Source organism: Mandrillus leucophaeus, unplaced genomic scaffold (assembly GCF_000951045.1).
Source record: "Mandrillus leucophaeus isolate KB7577 unplaced genomic scaffold, Mleu.le_1.0 Scaffold67, whole genome shotgun sequence".
Lineage (NCBI taxonomy): Eukaryota > Metazoa > Chordata > Mammalia > Primates > Cercopithecidae > Mandrillus > Mandrillus leucophaeus.
This window is the reverse complement of record NW_012107252.1, coordinates 4,216,693-4,236,271: the sequence shown is the minus strand read 5'-3', so window position 1 is coordinate 4,236,271 and position 19,579 is coordinate 4,216,693. Positions and strand designations below refer to the sequence as shown.

At 49.2% G+C, this 19,579-nt stretch overlaps 1 protein-coding gene across 2 annotated transcripts in view; it reads right to left on the bottom strand.

The window, feature by feature from the left end:
- KIF2C (kinesin family member 2C) overlaps positions 1-19,579 on the bottom strand; it is a 27,996-nt gene that overhangs the window by 2,912 nt on the left and 5,505 nt on the right. The window contains exons 3-19 of one of the 2 annotated variants that reach the window (XM_012001853.1): positions 17,894-17,995; positions 17,679-17,727; positions 14,840-14,962; positions 12,040-12,162; positions 11,154-11,254; positions 10,137-10,232; positions 8,665-8,719; positions 8,411-8,573; positions 7,038-7,128; positions 6,714-6,777; positions 6,545-6,636; positions 5,367-5,509; positions 3,918-4,122; positions 3,700-3,810; positions 2,420-2,487; positions 1,951-2,056; positions 1,745-1,858 (exon numbers count right to left, since the gene is read on the bottom strand). In XM_012001853.1, coding sequence (XP_011857243.1) covers positions 1,745-1,858; positions 1,951-2,056; positions 2,420-2,487; positions 3,700-3,810; positions 3,918-4,122; positions 5,367-5,509; positions 6,545-6,636; positions 6,714-6,777; positions 7,038-7,128; positions 8,411-8,573; positions 8,665-8,719; positions 10,137-10,232; positions 11,154-11,254; positions 12,040-12,162; positions 14,840-14,962; positions 17,679-17,727; positions 17,894-17,995 — 1,806 coding nt within the window. The remainder of the gene's footprint in view (positions 1-1,744; positions 1,859-1,950; positions 2,057-2,419; positions 2,488-3,699; positions 3,811-3,917; positions 4,123-5,366; positions 5,510-6,544; positions 6,637-6,713; positions 6,778-7,037; positions 7,129-8,410; positions 8,574-8,664; positions 8,720-10,136; positions 10,233-11,153; positions 11,255-12,039; positions 12,163-14,839; positions 14,963-17,678; positions 17,728-17,893; positions 17,996-19,579) is intronic. The other variant, XM_012001854.1, reaches the window with a different exon arrangement.

Sequence of the window (19,579 nt, the reverse complement as noted above, 5' to 3'; positions counted from 1 at the left end):
TCCGTCTCAAAAAAAAAAACAACAAAAAACAAAAAAACGAAAAATTAGATGGGCATGGTGGCAAGCACCTGTAATCCCAGGTACTCAGGAGGCTGAGGCAGGAGAATTGCTTGAACCCAGGAGGCGGAGGCTGCAGTGAGCCAAGATTGCACCACTAAACTCCAGTCTGGGTGACAGAGTGAGATTCTCTCAAAAACAAAAACATATATATAGAGAGAGTACATATTTTGGGGGGTACCTTTTAAGATTTTGATGCTTGTATATCTAAATGGTTCGTGAATCTCATGCCCTCATTCCAATCCCATGAACACGGACACAGCTTGGTCTAGGCACTAGTTTCTCTCTTTTTTTTTTTCCCCGAGATGAAGTCTTGCTCTGTCACCCAGGCTAGAGTGCAGTGGTGCGATCTCGGCTCACTGCAACCTTCGCCTCCCGGGTTCAAGTAATTCTCCTGCGTCAGCCTCCCAAGCAGCTGGGATTACAGGCACCCGCCACCACACTTGGCTAGTTTTTTGTACTTTTAGTAGACACGGGGTTTCACCATGTTGGCCGGGCTGGTCTCAAACTCCTGACCTCATGATCCACCTGCCTCGGCCTCCCAAGGTGTTGGGATTACAAGCATGAGCCACCGCGTCTGGCTGGCACTAGTTTTTCTTGAACCCTTTCCAACAATCTCCTAACTGCCTCTACTTTTGCTTTTCCCAAGCTCCCAAACCAGGCTCCACATGGTGACCATATGATATATCTAAAGCTCTGACATGCCCATGTCACCACTCTGCTTAACACCCTCCAAAGGCTTCCACTGTCCTCATGATGCAGTCCAGGCCTGTGACCATCTAGAAGGCTCTTTAGCATCAGATCCCTGCTGACCTGTCCACAGCCTTAATTACCCTCCATCACCTGTTCATTCCTTTTGCTTTGACCACAGTGAGCCTCTCATTCATCCTGAAAGTGCCATGTGCTTACAAAACTCTGTACCCCTGAGCACTCCAGGAAGGGGAGGACAGGCCTGAGCACTTACTCTTCACAGTCCCTCCTCGTTACACCTGCCCCAAGTTCTTCCTTCCTGCTCTGCAATCCTCTGAGCGCCCCACCATTAGGATGTAAATTCCTGCCTCCCGGTCACTTCCTCTTCCACAGTAGGGATTACAGTAGCAGGGGCACCTACCACTTACTAAACCCTGGCCACACACTGGGTACTGTGCTGATGCTTTATAAGCATATTACGGAACCCTCAAATACAACCATCCTACCTTGACCATTTCAGAGATGCAAAAACTGAGGCCCAGTGAGGCTAAATGACTTTCATAAGGAAATCAGCTTGTTAATGGAAGAGACAGGATTGATCTCAAGTCACACCCTTAGGGCCTATTACCTATACTTCATGTTTTTTGGCCCTTGGATCCAGCACAAGAGTTGCAACATTCACCAAAAAAACAAGAGAAGATCCCTGCATATGGATCACCCTTCAAATCCTCTATCAGGAGCATGGAGGAGAGACTGGCTGTGGTTAGTGTGATGTCAGAAAGCCTACGTGTGCCAACCTGCAGAAGGAGTTGTGATAATTAGAAGAACAGCTGGGTTAATAGGCAAAGCATTAAAGAGTGCTGGTGTAGAGGGCTGCTTCTTGCTACCCCAATGTGAACACCTGTGGGAACAAGACCCAGGTCATGTTCTGGGAATGGTACGGAACACACTGAGGGCCGTGATGCATCCAGTTCTCTGGCCAGGGCCAGCTGCCTACCTGTATGATCTCCTTGAGCTCTTCCACAGCCCTCTCCTCCAGCTCCCTGATCTGAGTCATGGCTTCGTTAAAGCTGGACATCTGGGAAGACAGTTCCTCCTCTTCCTTGGATAACTGAGAGGGCCAAAAAGAAAGACAATTGTGTGATCAGTTGCCACCTCAGCAGGCCACGCTTCTGTCTTGCTTGGCCCCATCCTGGTCCTTACATTGCCTGGAATCAGCGCCCCGTTAGAGCAGGCTTCCATCTCTTCTGTTTCCATTTGAATCAACTGCTCTCCACTGGGCCCACTGTGGGGGCTCAGCTCCTTGACCCTGAGGAAACAAGGAGGTCTCAGATCCCCACAGCAGCCCCCTTGGTACTCACCACAGGAGCGCGGTACCACCCAGGCTTTGAGGCTTGAGGCTCCAAGGGAATGGAATGGCAACCTTGCCTTCAGCCAGGAGAGAGTCAACTAAAGCTGGACTGGAAAAGCCCCTCACCTTGCTGACTCCCCAGCAGGGCCCAGAGAGGACTGGGACAGACCTAGCTTTATGGCTGAACTCCCAAGTCCCAGGTTCAGAGTCACAGAGGAGTATACAGTAGGCCCCGAGGCCCCAGAGCCTCCTCCCCTCTCATCACTGCCCTTCCCTTGCCCAGTCCTGTTCCCCATCCCACCTAGCTGTAGGTACTAGTACCTGTCTGCATATCTCAGTGTGTTTAAAGTATATTCACAGGAGCTTATGCCCGGTGAGATCGTGGCAATCTGCAAAAGAGGGATGGGTGATTAAAGGCTGAGAGGCACAGTGAGGATGCTAGATAGCCTGCCCCCGAGGGGCCTCCACTCGGAGTTTCTTCAAGCTTCGGAGACCCACATGGTATTGATGGGAGGACTCATTTAGCACTGTGCTGTGCTAGGCCACTTGCCCCATGGGCATTGCAAATTAAGATGCCTCAGACTTTGGTTTCCTACTTTCAAAGACACATCTAATTATCTTTCGCTTCATTATTCCTTTACTGAGACAGTCTTGCTACCGAGGTCCTATCTTTTCTTTTTTTTTTTTTTGAGACGGAGTCTCACTCTGTTGCCTAGACAAGAGTGCAGTGGTGCGATCTTGGCTCACCACAAGCTCCGCCTTCCAGGTTCATGCCATTCTCCTGCCTCAGCCTCCTGAGTAGCTGGGACTACAGGTGCCCGCCACCACACCTGGCTAAGTTTTGTATTTTTTAGTAGAGATGGGGTTTCACCACATGAGCCAGGATGGTCTCAATCTCCTGACCTTGTGATCCGTCTGCCTCCGCCTCCCAAAGTGCTGGGATTACAGGCTTGAGCCACCGCGCCCAGCCCAAGGTCCTATCTTAAAGCTCTGTGGCTTCTGCTGGAAACTTCAGTTCCCTCAGGCCAAGGGATAATGCCTTAGGTACAGGGTTTAGAGCTTAGTCAGAAAATCCTACCTTCCTTATGAAAAAGGCCCCTACCCAAAGGGTAGGGGAGAATATTCTCTTGAGGGGAAGGATGGCATATCTCACATACAAGGGCTTGGGGATAAAACAGGGAAGAGGAAGTCATTCAAGAACACAGCTTTATGATCCAGGCTATTTCCATTTTCTAGGCTGGGAGCCAATGAACCTGAGGGAAGCCATGGAAGAAACAAGGACTTCCCTTTCCTGCTGACCCAAAGGCCCATCTTCTGAATTCTGGAACCCCTTTTTCATCCGGTAATGGAGGAATGACCTCTCCCAAAGCAAGAGCTGCATCTACACATCTTAAAGGGAATAGATCCCTTCCTCCCCGCTTGGTTAGGCCACGAGGAGGCTGGTGCATTAAAGCAGGATCTGGAAGCTCAGTCACAGTAGAGCCTGGAAATGCAGGCAGCTGGCAGTGCTGAGCTTCCCACCCAGGGACAGGACTAAGTGTCTCTGTGGAAGGCAACTCTGTCTCCTCTTGCACCATCACCTTCAAAGTGACCCTACTCACCATGCAAGTCCTAGAGTTCTCCCCAATGAAGGAGTCCCTCAGCACCTGTGTCAGCTTGCTCTCACGGAACGGGGTGTGAGCCTTGTTCTGTCCCAGGGCCCTGATGCACTCCTGTGGGGGCAGCAGGAACAACTGAGGTCCCTTCTTTCCTTGCACTGACCCCTCCCCATCCCTTCCCAGCAGCTGTCCCGGCCAACCAGGTCTAGCTGCCCCACTACCTTCAGGGCTAAGAGACTCTTGTTGATTTCTGCGCCCTCCATGCGGGTCTGCCGGTCAGCACTGGAAGTGTCTGCACCTCGCTCATTCCCTGCCAGATCTACCAAAGAGAACTTGCCATGCATTCTCCCTTTAGCTCGAAGAAGAATCTGGAAGCAGGCGTGGGAGCGGGAGGAATTGGAGTTGGCAAATGTCTGCCCAGAGGTTCTGTGGTAAAGAAAGGTTATGAGATTCTGTGGTCACCAGCCCCCAAGGCACCCAAGTCCACAGACGTTCTCTAGGAAGGGAAGGACACAGATTAGGAGGCGAAGAAATCCTGTGTCTTCCTGTCCCAGGCTTCCATCTTGCCCTCCCTGGGTAGCAATTCTCCCTCCGGCTCTGGACCTAATACATTTTCCTGGCAGCCAAATTAGTACTGGATTCTGGACTAGGGAATCCAGTCCTTTGCCAGACCTGGAGCCCTAGAAGGACATGGGGAAGGATAAATTGCCTCTGCTACAAAGGGCCCACAAGGAAGGGGGAAGCTGTCATGAACCACCTGCCAGAACTTGAGGACCCTGTAGAGGGCAGCCCCCTCCCTGGGCCTCCATAGCTGCCTAGCGCTCCACTGTACCAATATCCACAGCCCTAGTGGAAAAGTGCTCCCCTACTTCTGTGCAGAGGGGGTATGAACCCATTACTTCCAGCCCAGAACAGACCCAGAGCTCCTGACTTCCACCACAAAGGGAGAGAAGAGCAAAGAGGAACCCAGAGAAGCCAGGAAGCATGACTTTGGTGTAACACTTTGACTTTTTTTTTAATTTTTTTGAGAGTCTCGCTCTGCCATGCAGACTGGAGTGCAGTGGTGCGATCATAGCTCACTGCAACCTCGAACTCCTGGCCTGAAGTGATCCTCTTGCTTCGTTTTCCCAAACTGCTGAGATTATAGGTGTGAGCCACTGTACCTGACCTGACTTGGTTCTGATTAGCCTCTGGCCCTGGGGTCATATGTCTTTTTTTTTTTTTTTTTTAAGACGGAGTGTCGCTCTCGCCCAGGCTGGAGTGCAGTGGCCGGATCTCAGCTCACTGCAAGCTCCGCCTCCCGGGTTCAAGCCATTCTCCTGCCTCAGCCTCCCTAGTAGCTGGGACTACAGGCGCCCGCCGCCTCGCCCGGCTAGTTTTTTGTATTATTTAGTAGAGACGGGGTTTCCCCGTGTTAGCCAGGATGGTCTCGATCTCCTGACCTCGTGATCCGCCCGTCTCGGCCTCCCAAAGTGCTGGGATTACAGGATTGAGCCACCGCGCCCGGCCCTCATATGTCTTATAGAGACCCTATAAAGCAGAGGCCTTCGCAGCCCTTACCAAACTGGGCAAAGCAGCACTCTGTGTAAACAGAAATGTGCTCAGAGTTAGACTTTACTCATGAACCAGACATGAGAAGGTCACTCCTTCCCCCGCACCAGGACTCTGACCTGCAGGCGCTGCCCATGTCGATCATCTTAATGACGTCATCAGCAGAGTTAACCAGGTGCTCCTGCAGCCCCACCACTTGCACCTGTTGCTTGCCGTCCTCCAGCACGCGCAGCTTGGCCTTCTTGTTGAGCAGGTCAAACAGCTGTGCCAGGCAGGGGGAATGAGGCTAAGGCCACTGGGCACCAGGCACCCTACCCGACTGCTCCCTCCTACAGAGCCTGCCCAGCTCAGACAAGAGCCAGCAGCAGGAAAGGCAGAGAACATGAGATGATGGATGTCAGCCTAGCAGAGGGCAATATACTTGGGATCTGAGCCAAACTGCCTCAGTTTACTGTGACTCTGGTACCTTACTAGCTGTATGAGCCTGGGCAAGTTAATAACCACTCTAGCCTTGCATCTCATCTGTAAAGCCGAGACAGATAGCACTTAGAATAGCACATAGCTCCTAATATCTTATTCTTATTTTGAGACGGAGTTTAGCTCTTGTTGCCCAGGCAGGAATGCAATGGTGCAAGCTCTGCCTCCTGGGTTCAAGCGATTCTCCTGCCTCAGCTTCCTGAGTAGCTGGGATTACAGGTGCCCACAACCATGCCCAGCTAATTTGTTGTGTGTTTTTAGTAGAGATGGGGTTTCACCATGTTAGCCAGGCTGGTCTCGAACTCCTGACCTCAGGTGACTTGCCTGCCACAGCCTCCCAAAGTGCTGGGATTATAGGCGTGAGTCACCACACCCAGTCCCTAATATCTTATTAATGATAAATATTAGCTATTTTTATTATCTAGATCCCACTCTAGGGAAAGCAACTCTGCAGAAGCACACAGTGCATAGAGGGGTGGAAAGAGATGTATGGGGGTACGGGAAGGGAAAGAATGAATATGAGACTGAATGTGCACAATCAGCGAAGAAGGGATGAAGGAAATAGGCTGAGGGAGGTCAGGACACACACAGGCAAACCTGGCACCTGAGAGGGGGCCCTGAGGAGTATTCTTGCCATATTTGTTGAACTTAGGTGCCATCTCACCATCAGATGAAACCCCCTACACATGCATGCCAGGGCAGAGTGGCCCATCAGTGGCTTGACAGCTAATAGGTTTTTGGCTTCAACTTCTAGCCAACTTCAAGGTTTTAAAATGTGCTGGGTCCCAACAGTGTAAACAAGGGGCTTCCCACCAGCTACCTTCCCATTGTAGATCTCGAAGAATGTCACATAGACTTCCAAGCCCAATTTCCGGTAGCAGGGTTGATTCTTCAGGAGGAAGACGTCCCGGGCTGAGGGAGAGAACCTTGCTAAGCAAACAACATGCCTTTTGGTGCCCAACCCTGAAGCAGCAGTACACAGTACTTACAGGCCATGGCGTAAATCCCTTTGGATGCATTCTGGGCTTTCCCAGAGAGGTCTCCGCCCATAGTCTGCAAAGGGAAGGGGTAGATGACCATGGAAAACGGCCGTTGGCCTAGGGCAGAGCACTACTGGCCCATCACCACAGTGGGCCACAACAAAGCCAGAAGGCTGGACCTAAAGCCCCTCCCTGTGTCTGACATGGCAAGGCCATCTGGTGATGGGGCATCTGCAACAAGGGGCCTTTCTTAAGAAACTCATGGTATCCTTTTATAGGGAGCCAGGGATGCACAATGGAAAGGCTCTTTCCCTGCCAGGCCTCAATACTCACATGTGTCTTGCCACTTCCTGTCTGGCCATATGCAAAACAAGTTGCTTTTCCACCTTCAAAGATTGTCTGTACCAGTGGCCTTGCTGTGAACCTAGAAGAGGAGTATTTGTATCTGTTCCCAACATGTGCTCCTTGGAACATGTCCTGCCACCCTTCCACTGCAGAGTTCTCAGGGTCGATTCCTCCTTCTAAGAATAGCACTCCTCTCTTGCCTCAGTGATCCCACCTGACCCCAACCCCACTTACAAATCTAAATACTCTTAGCAAACTGGCAGTGGGATGGGGGTTGGGGGATCCCTGGGCTGACTATCCAGGAGCAAGCTGATGGCCCATACTCTAAGTCATCCAACCTTTCCTCTGACCCTCGAGACACAGGATGAAAGCCTAAGCTCAGCATCCAACTTCCAGCAGAAGAGACACTACTGGCTGGGCATGGTGGCTCACGCCTGTAATCCCAGAACTTTGGGAGGCTGAAGTGTGTGGATCACCTGAGCTCAGGAGTTTGAGACCAGCCTGACCAACATGGTGAAACTGTCTGTACTAAAAATACAAAAAATTAGCCAGGTGTGGTGGTGCATGCCTGTAATCCCAGCTACTTGGGAGGCTGGGGCAGGAGAATTGCTTAAACCTGGGAGGCGGGGGTTGCAGTGAGCTGAGATCTCACCACTGCACTCCAGCCAGAGTGACAGACTGACTGAGACCCCGTCTCAAAAAATAAATAAATAAAAATAAAATAAAATAAATACCCCTATGAGGGTACTGGGTGCTGTATTAGAAAGGGCAGATCCGGGGCCGGGCGCAGTGGCTCACACCTTTAATCGCAGCACTTTGGGAGGCCAAGGCGAACAGATAACCTGAGGTCAGGAGTTCAAGACCAGCCTGACCAACAGGGCGAAACCCTGTCTTTACTAAAAACACAAAATTAGCCAGGTGTGATGGTGGGCACCTGTAATCTCAGCTACTCAGGAGGCTGAGGCAGGAGAATTGCTGGAACCTGGGAGGCGGAGGTTGCAGTGAGCTGAGATTGTGCCCCTGCACTCTAGTCTGGGCAACAAGAGTGAAATTCTGTCAAAAAAAAAAGAAAAAAAAAAAGCAGCAGAGCAGATCCCAGTGGACAATAAGATGGCTGCATAAGGCACAGGAAGAACCCCTGGAGCCTGGCCAGCCCTGCCTCAGCGCATAATGGGTAATACCTCATTATTCAGGATCCACTCAAGGATGGGCCACTAAGCTGCCAAAGGGTATGACCCAAAGAAAACACAGAAGCGAGGAAGAGCTTCAGAATTCAGCATGTCTGTGAGTAGTGTTACCACCATGTCCCACAACAAAAATGGAAGGGCACAAGGAGGGAAAAATAGATGCAAGGGACTAACCTGTAGACAACTTCATTTGAAGCTGTTTCATCAAATGCAAAGTCAAAGCAGAATGCTTGGTTCTCCAAATACTTTGTTAAGTCCACTTTCAACTTGGGTTCATGTACCAAGAGGAGACACTTGCTAGGAATGGAAATCACATCAATTTCCTTCTTGGCCAATTCTGCAGAAGGAGAGTATTTCAGGGGGTGCTCCCTGGAAACAGAAGGCCCCTTAATCAGTCTGAAGCCTCTTCCTGACTGAACAGGACTTACCTTGCTTATTCAGTGGGCGTTTCCTAACACAGACACATATTCTGTGCTCTTCGATCTGCAAGTGGATGAGAGGAGGCAACCAACAGCAAAGGGTCAGAGCAATTTCAAAAGCAAGCTTGTCCAGAACTTCCACCCCTTCCAATCCCATGTCTGGCCCAGTCAGAGGACAAGGTCTAACACTAGGACCCCTGCATCCTCCATTAGATACTCCAGAGCACAAGATGAGAGCACTGGATTTTGTTCCCATTTTTCTCACTCTGCTGTCTACAGGAGTTTCAGCACTACTTTCATGATTCTTACTAATGCAGGAATCTAGCCAACCTATGGTAGTGGGAGTGGAACCCAGTTTATAAAGATCAGACCCCTCCCATGTGGGCCTCACTAGCTTCAGCCCACCAAAGGATATTAAAAAATAACCTCGGCTGGACATATTGGCCCACACCTGTAATTCCAGAACTTTGGGAGGCCAAAGTGGGCAGATCATGAGGTCAGGAGTTCGAAACCAGCCTGGCCAACATGGTGAAACCCCATCTCTACTAAAAATACAAAAATTAGCTGGACTTGGTGGCACATGCCTGTAATCCCAGCTAATGGGGAGGCTGAGGCAGGAGAATTGCTTGAACCCGGGAGGCAGAGGCTGCAGTGAGCCAAGATCATGCCATTGTACTCCAGCCTGGGCGAAAGAGTGAGACTCCGTCTCAAAAAATAAAATAAAATAAAATAAAATAAAATAGCCGGGCCGGGCGCGGTGGCTCAAGCCTGTAATCCCAGCACTTTGGGAGGCCGAGACGGGCGGATCACGAGGTCAGGAGATCGAGACCATCCTGGCTAACACGGTGAAACCCCGTCTCTACTAAAAAAATACAAAAAAACTAGCCGGGCGAGGTGGCGGGCGCCTGTAGTCCTAGCTACTCGGGAGGCTGAGGCAGGAGAATGGCGTAAACCCTGGAGGCGGAGCTTGCAGTGAGCTGAGATCTGGCCACTGCACTCCAGCCTGGGTGACAGAGCGAGACTCCGTCTCAAAAAAAAAAATAAATAAAAATAAAATAAAATAAAATAGCCTCTGCCAGGCACGGTGGCTTACACCTGTAATCCCAGCACTTTGGGAAGTCGAGGCGGGCAGATCGCTTGAACCCAGAAGTTCGAGACTGGCCTGGGCAACGTGGTGAAACCCCCGTCTGCCAAAAATACAAAAAATCAGCAGGGTGCGGTGGAATGCATCTGTGGTCCCAGCTACCCGGGAGGCTGAGGTAGGGAGGATCACTCAAGCCCAGGGAAGTGGAGGTTGCAGTGATCCAAGATCGCACCACTGCACTCCAGCCTGCGTGACAGAGACCCCATCTCAAAAAAATAAAATAAAACGCTCAAAGATGAGTAAAGATTCCTGCATGCCCTCATTCCTGTAAAGAGAAGTTTTCTGTCCCTCAATTGTACACTTATTCAAGAAAGAGAAGTTCTTTAGATGTACTTACAGGATCAGTCATAGTAAGTGGATGACATTCCAAAGTAGCCCGAAATTCTTTAATCATTCGGGCAAATTCCCAGTTTGGAAAACTACTGTCATACTCCTGGTTTGAGACGGGAGTGAAAAAGGGCAGACTGTTAAGATATAAGTGCTCTCAGACCCCTATGCGGCAGCAGCAATAGCTCTTTGCTCACCACCCTTCACAGTTGTCAAAGTCCCTGCCCTGGCTGTAGGTTGAGAAGCCAGGCACAAAGCACCGGGGAAGAGACTGGCAGAGGGGCCTAAGCATACACCAAAGCATGCTAGAAACTGGGACTAGGGCCAGTTCCACATTCTAGGAGGCACAGCAGCAGACTGGGCTACCTAGAAGCAATGAACCCAAATAAGGGGACTGTACTGCAGTCCCTGCCCTCCAAATGCGTACAACTCAGGGGAGGGTGGGAGAAAGCAGACCAATTATGCCCTGCAGCCCCTCTGGCCATCCTGCCATGTGAGCATGTGGCTTGCTTACTAGACAATCAGCATGAAATATTCCTCATCTAAGGACCTTCAGAAACATTTCTGAATTACTTGTTCTCTGAATCCTGATAAACCAGTTATTTCCTGGATATCAGAATTGGAGCCTCAGAGGCCAGATGCAATGGCTTATGCCTACAATCCCAGCACTTTAGAAGGCCAAGAGTTCCACACCAGCCTGGGCAAAATAGCGAAACTCTGTCTCTACTAAAAATACAAAAAAAGTAGCTGGCACACGCCTGTAATCCCAGCTACTTGGGAGGCTGAGGCACAAGAATCACTTGAACTCAGAGGTGGAGGTTGCAGTGAGCAGAGATCACACCACTGCACTCCAGCCTGGGCAACAGCGCAAGACTCTGTCTCAAAAAAAAAAAAAAAAAAAAGAACTGGGGCCTCAAGAACTGGAGCCTCAGAAATGCTGGGGCCCAACTGTATCTCGGCTGTGTGTAGGGTTTTTGTTAAGGACACCTGTCCAAAAACCCTTGCCCTAGCCTCCCAAGAAAGGTACCTGAGCTCGTTTCATTCTCATTTCAGAGTTCTGGGCCTTCTTCTCTTCTCGCTTGTTCTTCATTTTTTCCACTTCCTTCACAATACATGATTTCCTCCGAACTACAAAAACATTAAAAAAAAAAAAGGAAGCCCACTCTGTTACCAGTCTAAGCCAGCCTGCTCTTTTCTGGCTATTTACTGAGTACTGGGCCTTTCCCAGGGAGAGGCCTTCTCTAGATCCTTACTCTTAAATCACTATATGCAAAAAGAAGTAATAGATGTGACTCTTGAGATGGACAAGTCCACAAAGTAGTGGCCTGGCCAGTGTGAAGTCAAATAGTGATAACTGTACTCCAGTTCTAACCCAAACTTTCCCTAAGCATCTTGGCTACTTTCTCAACAACCACAGAGGTGAGACAGTTCTTGTTTGTTTTTTTTTTTTTGAGACGGAGTCTTTCTCTGTCACGTAGGCTGGAGTGCAGTGGCCGGATCTCAGCTCACTGCAAGCTCCGCCTCCTGGGTTTACGCCATTTTCTTGCCTCAGCCTCCCAAGTAGCTGGGACTACAGGGGCCCGCCACCTCGCCCAGCTAGTTTTTTGTATTATTTTTTAGTAGAGACGGGGTTTCACCGTGTTAGCCAGGATGGTCTCGATCTCCTGACCTCGTGATCCACCCGTCTCGGCCTCCCAAAGTGCTGGGATTACAGGCTTAAGCCACCACGCCCGGCCAGACAGTTCTTGTTTTGTCTTGATAATGAAAGACTGATTCCATGGCCAAAGGAAAACATGCCCCCATGTGACAAACAGGGCTTGAACTCAGGTGCCAAGGTAAGCCAGGTTTAGGATGGGATGTTAACTATCTGTGCCTCACTGGAAACAGAACAGCAGACAGCTCAGTGTGTCTACCTGAGTTCACAGGGTTTGCAGAAGAGCTGCCTCGGATGGAATGGACTTGCTCTTCCACCTCCTCGCTGACCATCCTCAATGGTATTTCAGCCACTGCGGGGCAGGAAGGCCTAGGGTGGGCAGCTGTAGGGAAACAAGAGTCACTGGAGAAGCAGGCAGGTATACCACAGGCATCTCACCTGAGCCCATGGCCCTGGTTATGGGCCGAGAGAGTGACCTGCGTGCTCAGCAAGGCTCTTACAGTATGTGCAGAGCTTGTACTTTTCCCTTCACCTCAGCCCACACTCTCACCCTGACCACGTTTTCTGCAAGGGCTGGCTCCTAGGGTCAAAATATCTTAAAGGGTATGTGAACAGTTTAGTATGGGCTTTGACATGAAGGGAAAAGCCTCTGAGGACATGAACTCTTTAGGCTTCACCCAAGCATGAGTTCTCAGGTCAGGCCAGGTCTGGTCTTACGGAGAAAAGCCAGGCCTTTCTGACTTCTCCCAAGCCTCAGGAACCCAGGTGGTTAACAGGAGCAAAGACTGAAAAGCTAGGGTGATGGGGAACTGGGGAAACAACTAACCAGATTGATTCAATACAGAAAGGTCCAATCCACAACACCTCATTACTTCCCATACTTGGTCATGACTCATTCATTTACTTTCATCCTATTAGAGCTGAATTTGATATATGTAAAGTGTAATGGTTGTGTGTCTTACAAAATTTGCATCTACTTTATATAATCTATTAAAGACTGACAAACAATTCACATTAAAAATTTTTGTTTATATTTACTAATTTTCCACACCTCATCTGACTCACTTAAAAAATTTTAAAATTGTGCGAACCCGGGAGGCAGAGCTTGCAGTGAGCCGAGATCACGCCACTGCATTCCAGCCTGGGCAACAGAGACTCCGTCTCAAAAAAAAAAAAAAAAAAATTTAAAATGTAATTTATGTAGGCTGGGCGCGGTGGCTCGCTCACACCTGTAATCCCAGCTGGGAGGCCGAGGTGGGTGTCTCACGAGGTCAGGAGATCGAGACCATCCTGGCTAACACTGTGAAACCCCGTCTCTACTAAAAAAATACAGAAAAATTAGCCAGGCATGGTGGTGGGTGCCTGTAGTCCCAGCTACTCAGGAGGCTGAAGCAGGAGAATGGCATGAACCCGGGAGGCGGAGCTCACAGTAAGCCAAGATCGCGCCACTGCACTCCAGCCTGGGTGACAGAGCAAGACTCCATCTCAAAAAAAAAAAAAAAAAAAAAAATTCAATTTATATAAGGTACAAAAACGGCTGGGCGCAGTGGCTTATGCCTGTAATCCCAGCACTTTGCGAGGCTGAGGCGGGCAGATCATGAGGTCAGGAGTTTGAGATCAGCCTGGCCAATGTGATGAAACCCTGTCTCTACTAAAAATACAAAAATTAGCTGGGTGTGGTGGTGTGCACCTGTAGTCCTAGCTAGTTGGGAGGCTGAGCCAAGATAATCACTTGAACCTGGGAGGCAGAGGTTGCAGTGAGCCGAGATCAAGCCATAGCGCTCCAGCCTGGGTGATGGAGCGAGACTCTGTCTCAAAAAAAAAAAAAAAAGTATAAAAAGAGGGCCAGGTGCGGTAGCTCACACCTGTAATCCCAGAACTTTGGGAGGCCAAGGCAGGCGGATCACATGAGGTCGGGTGTTTGAGACCAGCCTGACCAACATGGAGAAATCCCGTCTCTACTAAAAAGACAAAATTAGCCGGGCATGGTGGCACATGCCTGTAATCCCAGCTACTTGGGAGGCTGAGGCAGGAGAATCGCTGGAACCCAGGAGGCGGAGATTGAGGTGAGCCAAGATTGAGTATTGCACTCCAGCCTGGACAACAAGAGCAAAACTCCATCTCAAAAGAAAAACAAAGTACAAAAAGAAGGCTGAGCACAGTGGCTCACGCCTGTAATCGCAGCACTTTAGGAGGCCAAGGTGGGCGGATCACTTGAGGCCAGGAGTTCAAGACCAGCCTGGCCAAAATGGCAATACCCCATCTCTACTAGAAATACAAAAATTAGCCGGGCATAGTGGCACATGCCTGTAATCCCAGCTACTCAGGAGGCTGAGGTGGGAGAATTGGTTGAACCTAGGAGGCGGAAGTTGTGGTAAGCCAAGATCATGCCATTGCACTCCAGCCTGGGTGACAGAGTGAGACTCCGTCTCAATAAATAAATAAAAAAATACAGAAAGAAAAAAAGCTAATTAATGCTATTAGAAGTCAGGATTATAGGTACCCTTGAGGGGATCAGGAGCTGGAAATGTGCCCAACAGGGACTTTTGAAGTTCTGGTAATGCTCTGATCATGTTAGTTACGAGTGAGTTCTGTTTATGAAAATTCACTGAACTCAATGCTATGTGTACTTAGACCTTAGACTCCTCAACTATGTCAGAGGGCTTCTGCCCAGTCTTTAACTGCTTGTGAAAGACTGATTCCATGGCCACAGGAAAACATGCCCGCATGTGAGAAACAAGGCTTGCACTCAGGTGCTTTGAAGTACTGGTAATGCTCTGATCATGTTAGATACATAAGTGTGTTCAGTTTACGAAAATTCACAGAACTATGTACTCAATGCTATATGTACATGTCTGTGTGTATGTGTGTGTAATGTTTCAATTAAGTTTTTTAAAAAAGAGATGATTTCCAAATAAGCAAGCCGTGTTGGTAGGGAAGGAGCAGACCAGTTCTGAAGCTGGGGGAATGGATGAATCTCAGGATATTCTAGCACAGGGACCAAGCAATGTGCTTCAGGGCCTCAAACATGGCAGGTGCGGGGCACTTTCGTTACTCACGAGGAACTGAAAACTGCTTGCGGGTGTTTGCAGCTGCAGGCAGCTCCACCTCCATGTCATTCTCCTGAGCAGTGACGCGAAGCTCTGAGACAGTGGACATGCGAGTGGAGCGAGTTCGAAGACCTGGAGAACCGAGAGCAGTAGCCAGTCAGTGCTGCATGATCTGGAGGGTGGTCAGGGGCAAACCTCCAAGTTTTGTACAAGGTGAAATTGGTCCCAGTCACCAGGAAAGGGGCTCACCAACTTCCCATATTCCTTAGAAAGGAAAAATTAGACCAAGTACCAGTACCCCCAAATTGTGCAAATTTTGTCCACATTGTGCAAATCCAGGAGCTCCTGAGGGCAAGGACATCTCCCACAAAGAGCATCTGTCTTGAGTAAGTACAGGGACCTATAGCTATCTTGAAAACATTTCTGGAGAGAGAGAGACCTAATCTAAGTCCTTGAGAAAAAGTATTAGTATTACTATTTTATTTTATTTTTTTTTGAGGAGTTTCGCTCTTGTTGCCCAGGCTGGAGTACAGTGGTACAACCTCGGCTCACTGCAACCTCTGCCTCCCGGGTTCAGGCAATTCCCCTGCCTTAGCCTCCCGAGTAGCTGGGACTACAGGCGTGTGCCAACACACCCAGCTAATTTTTGTATTTTTTTTTTTTTTTTAGTAGAGATGGGGTTTCACCATGTTGGTCAGGATGGTCTTTATCTCTTGACCTTGTGATCCACCTGCCTCAGCCTCCCAAAGTGCTGGGATTACAGGCGTGAACCACCGCGCCCAGCCCATCTTTTTCTTGAGACAGAGTCTCACACTGTCAGCCAGGCTGGAGTGCAGTGATGCAATCTTGGCTCACTGCAGCCTCTGCCAAAACCAACTTCTACCGAGTTTCTGAGTATTGTAAGTTCAAGCTGATGGCTATATATAATCCATATCTTGAATTTTTACAATCTTCCTGTTTCCCTAATGATTTTATTTTATTTTTTATAATAAGATTGGGTCTTGCTATGTTGCCCAGGCTGGTCTCAAACTCCTAGGTTCAAGCCATCTTCCTGCCTCAACCTCCCAAAGCACTGGGCTTACAGGTGTGAGCCATTACATCTAGCCCCAAATGATCTGTAATTTTTTTTTTTAAGACCAAGTCTCGCTCTGTCGCCCAGGCTGGAGTACAGTAGCACGATCTCCGCTCACTGCAACCTCCACCCCCTGGGCTCAAACAATTCTCTTGCCTCAGCTTCCTGAGTAGCTGGGATTACAGGTGCCCGTCACCACGCCTGGCTAATTTTTGTATTTTTAGGAGAGACAGGGGTTTCACCATGTTGGCCAGGCTGGTCTCAAACTCCTGACCTCAGGTGATCCACCCACCTAGGCCTCCTAAAGTGCTGGGATTACAGGCATGAGCCACACTGCGCCTGGCCAGTTTTTTGTGTTTTTAATAGAGACAGGGTTTCACCATGTTGACCAGGCTGGTCTGGAACACCTGACCTCAGGTGATCTGCCCACCTTGGCCCCCCAAAGTGCTGGGATTACAGGCATGAGCCACCGCTCAGGGCCTTAAAGACTTTTTTTTTTAATTAAAATGAGCTGTGTAGCTGGGCATGGTGGTGTGTGCCTGTAGTCCCAGCACTTTGGGAGGCTGAGGCAGGAGGATTGCTTGAAGCTAGGAGTTCAAGACCAGCTTAGGCAACAAAGTGAGACCCCATCCTAAAAAAAAAAAAAAAAAGCTATTGGCTGGGCATGGTGGCTCACGCCTGCAATCCTGGCACTTTGGGAGGCTGAAGCAGGAGGATCCCTTGAGGCCAGGAGTTTGAGACCAGCCCAGGCAACATAGTGAGACCTTATCTCTACGGAAAAAAAAAAAAAAATTAGCCAGGTGTGATGAGGCACACCTGTAGTCCCAGCTACATGGGAGGCTGAGGTGGGAGGATTGCCTGAGCCCAGGAGTTCAAGGCTACAGTGAGCTACAATCATATCATGGTATTCCAGCATGGACAACCAAGTGAGACTCTGCCTTTGAAAAATAAAAAACAAAAAGCTGTGGCAATATCCTTAGAGGACATGAACATGGAATGGGACTGCTGCGAGTCCCAACTCTCCTGCATTCCCTTGTGGTACACCCAGCAAGAAAGGGCCAGCACCACAACAGTCAGGCCCAAGCTTGCGATGGCACCACCCTCCACCCAGGGCCCCCAGAACCTGAAGCTCCAGTATTCTGGGAGTCCCTGAGGTAGCTGGATCCTTTCGCGGCAAAGATGACCCCTAGACCTGGAGAGCTGTGCAGGTCACCAGCCTTCAAGGTACAACTGGCTTTAAGCTGGATCTTTTGGGAAGCTTACCCCCTAGAGTCACAGTCTATCATGTCGTCAAAGTAGGTTTTCACAGACTACTTCTGCAGAGAGAGCCCAACCTCCTAGACCACGAGGCAATGCTGTTATTCTCTCCAGCCCCAGCCATCCCTCTCTATAGTGCCACCAACTGTACTTCTAAATAACCCACAGACCTAGTGTCTCCCTTTTTCAAAGCCTCTTTCCAGGGCATACTGTTCCCCTGAAGGAAGAAAACAGGCCTACCAATGGCTGATTCCCACTCTTCTTAGCATCAGGCTCTGGATTATACAGAAAAGGTTTCCAGGCCAGGCAGCAAATTTCCTAAATGCACCAGGTCTCTTAAAGGTTGGCCTGATAGCTGTAGGTTGGATTCTTCCTCATAAAGAAAGAAGCTTGGAACATAGGCAGGACTCAGCCCACATAGAAACCACCTGCAAAAGAGGAGCTTCCACAACTCTGAGTCCTAGAAACATAATTCCTGACACAAATTCCATGACAGTAAGCTAGTAGAAATCCACTTACTTTCTTTTGGAGCAGGAATTTTGGAGTTGACGGATCTCCGTTTTTGTTTCTGAAAAACAAATCAAATTGTCACAATATGTGGCTCTTATCAATTCTCAAGGGCCTATCCTGGGCCCATGTATTATGCTAAAATGCCAGACAATCAATCAGCAAAGAGCCAATAAGCAAAGTGAATCCTCTGGGGCACTGGCTGCAGCCAGATGACAGGCACCTACCTGGATTGTTACATTTTCCTGCAGGGGCAGATTGTCCTTTGGATGTAAGGGAAGAAGCTGTAAGAGTTCTGGGTTTATTGCAGCCACATCATCAAAATCAATCTGCAAGGAGCAAGTAAAAGTTTCAGTGAAACAACATTGTTCAATCCAAATACATTTCTTTTTTCTTTTCTTTTTTTCTGAGACAGAGTCTCGCTCTGTCACCCAGGCTGGAGGGCAGTGGCGTGATTTCGGTTCAACGCAACCTCCGCCTCCTGGGTCCAAGCAATTCTCCTGCCTCAGCCTCCCGAGTAGCTGGGACTATAGGCGTGTGCCACCAAGCCCAGATAATTTTTGTAGTTTTAATAGAGACCAGGTTTCATCATGTTGGCCAGGATGGTCTCAACCTCCTGGCCTCAGGTGATCTCCCCACCTTGGCCTCCTAAAGTGCTGGGATTACAGGTGTGAGACACTGTGCCTGGTCCCCCCAGGCTGAGGTGGGAGAATCGCTGGAATCCAGGAGGTGGAGGTTGCATTGAGTTGAGATTATGCCATTGCCCTCCAGCCTGGGCGACAGAGTGAGACTCTGTCTCAAAAAAACACAAAAACAAAAAAAAAAAAAAAAAAAAAAAAGTCGATAGGACTACCCCTAAATTCAAACTTTACCAGCTTTAAGTTCCACTAAGTATGAATAGCTATAAAACAAATAGTTACTCCTTAATAATGGTTTACCATCTAGATGGATATGGGTTTCTGATTTCCAAGCCAATGGTAGACGTCAGTGATGAGAATAAGGTGAAGAGGAGGGCAGACAGGCAGGCAAACTGTTGGGTACTCCACAGCAGATCTAGGCCACTTGGCTCCCCTGCTGTTTTGCTGGGCAGTGAGGTCCTGCTGGGCACAGCCCCCTAAGCACCTCTTGCTGGCTGACACGGAGGAGGAAACAAGTTCTAACTGTCTGGTGAGAGTCCAATGGAGGCCCTTTAGGATCTTATGGGCAGGGGCAAGTTCCCGACAGCTGCTACCTAACCCTAAGACTACCTACATTTTCTTCTGGGCCCAGAAACTTCTTCCCCAGTTATGGCTTCCTGCCTATGCCTTACCTATTTCCTGTTGATGCCTGCAATGAGGTCACAATTCTAAGTTTACATCATCAGAGTCCTGCAATCCTCCAGGAACAACGCAAACTTCACCAGGATAACTTTACAACAGGTTCAGACATATCAAATTTGTCCCAACTTGTTCTTTGTATTTTAAAATGTGACAGAGCTGAAGCATGTACTCCAGGGTGAGGGCTTTACTGCCTAGGTATGAAACCTGCAGTTATTAGCTGCCTATTCAAGCATTTGTTAGGCACCACGAAGACAGCAGCCTGCAGGCGGAAAGTAGTCAAAGATGCATTACGACATATGTAGGCCGGGCACAGTGGCTCACGCCTGTAATCCCAGCACTTTTGGAGGCTGAGGCGGGCAGATCACCTGAGGTTGGGAGTTCGAAACCAGCCTCACCAACATGGAAAAACCCCGTCTCTACTAAAATTACAAAATTAGCCGGTGTGGCGCACGCCTGTAATCCCAGCTACTCAGGAGGCTGAGACAGAAGAATCGCTTGAACCCGGGAGGCGGAGGCTGCAGTGAGCCGTGATAGCGCCATTGCACTCTAGAGCAACAAGAGCAAAACTGTCTCAAAAAAAAAAAAAAAAAAAAA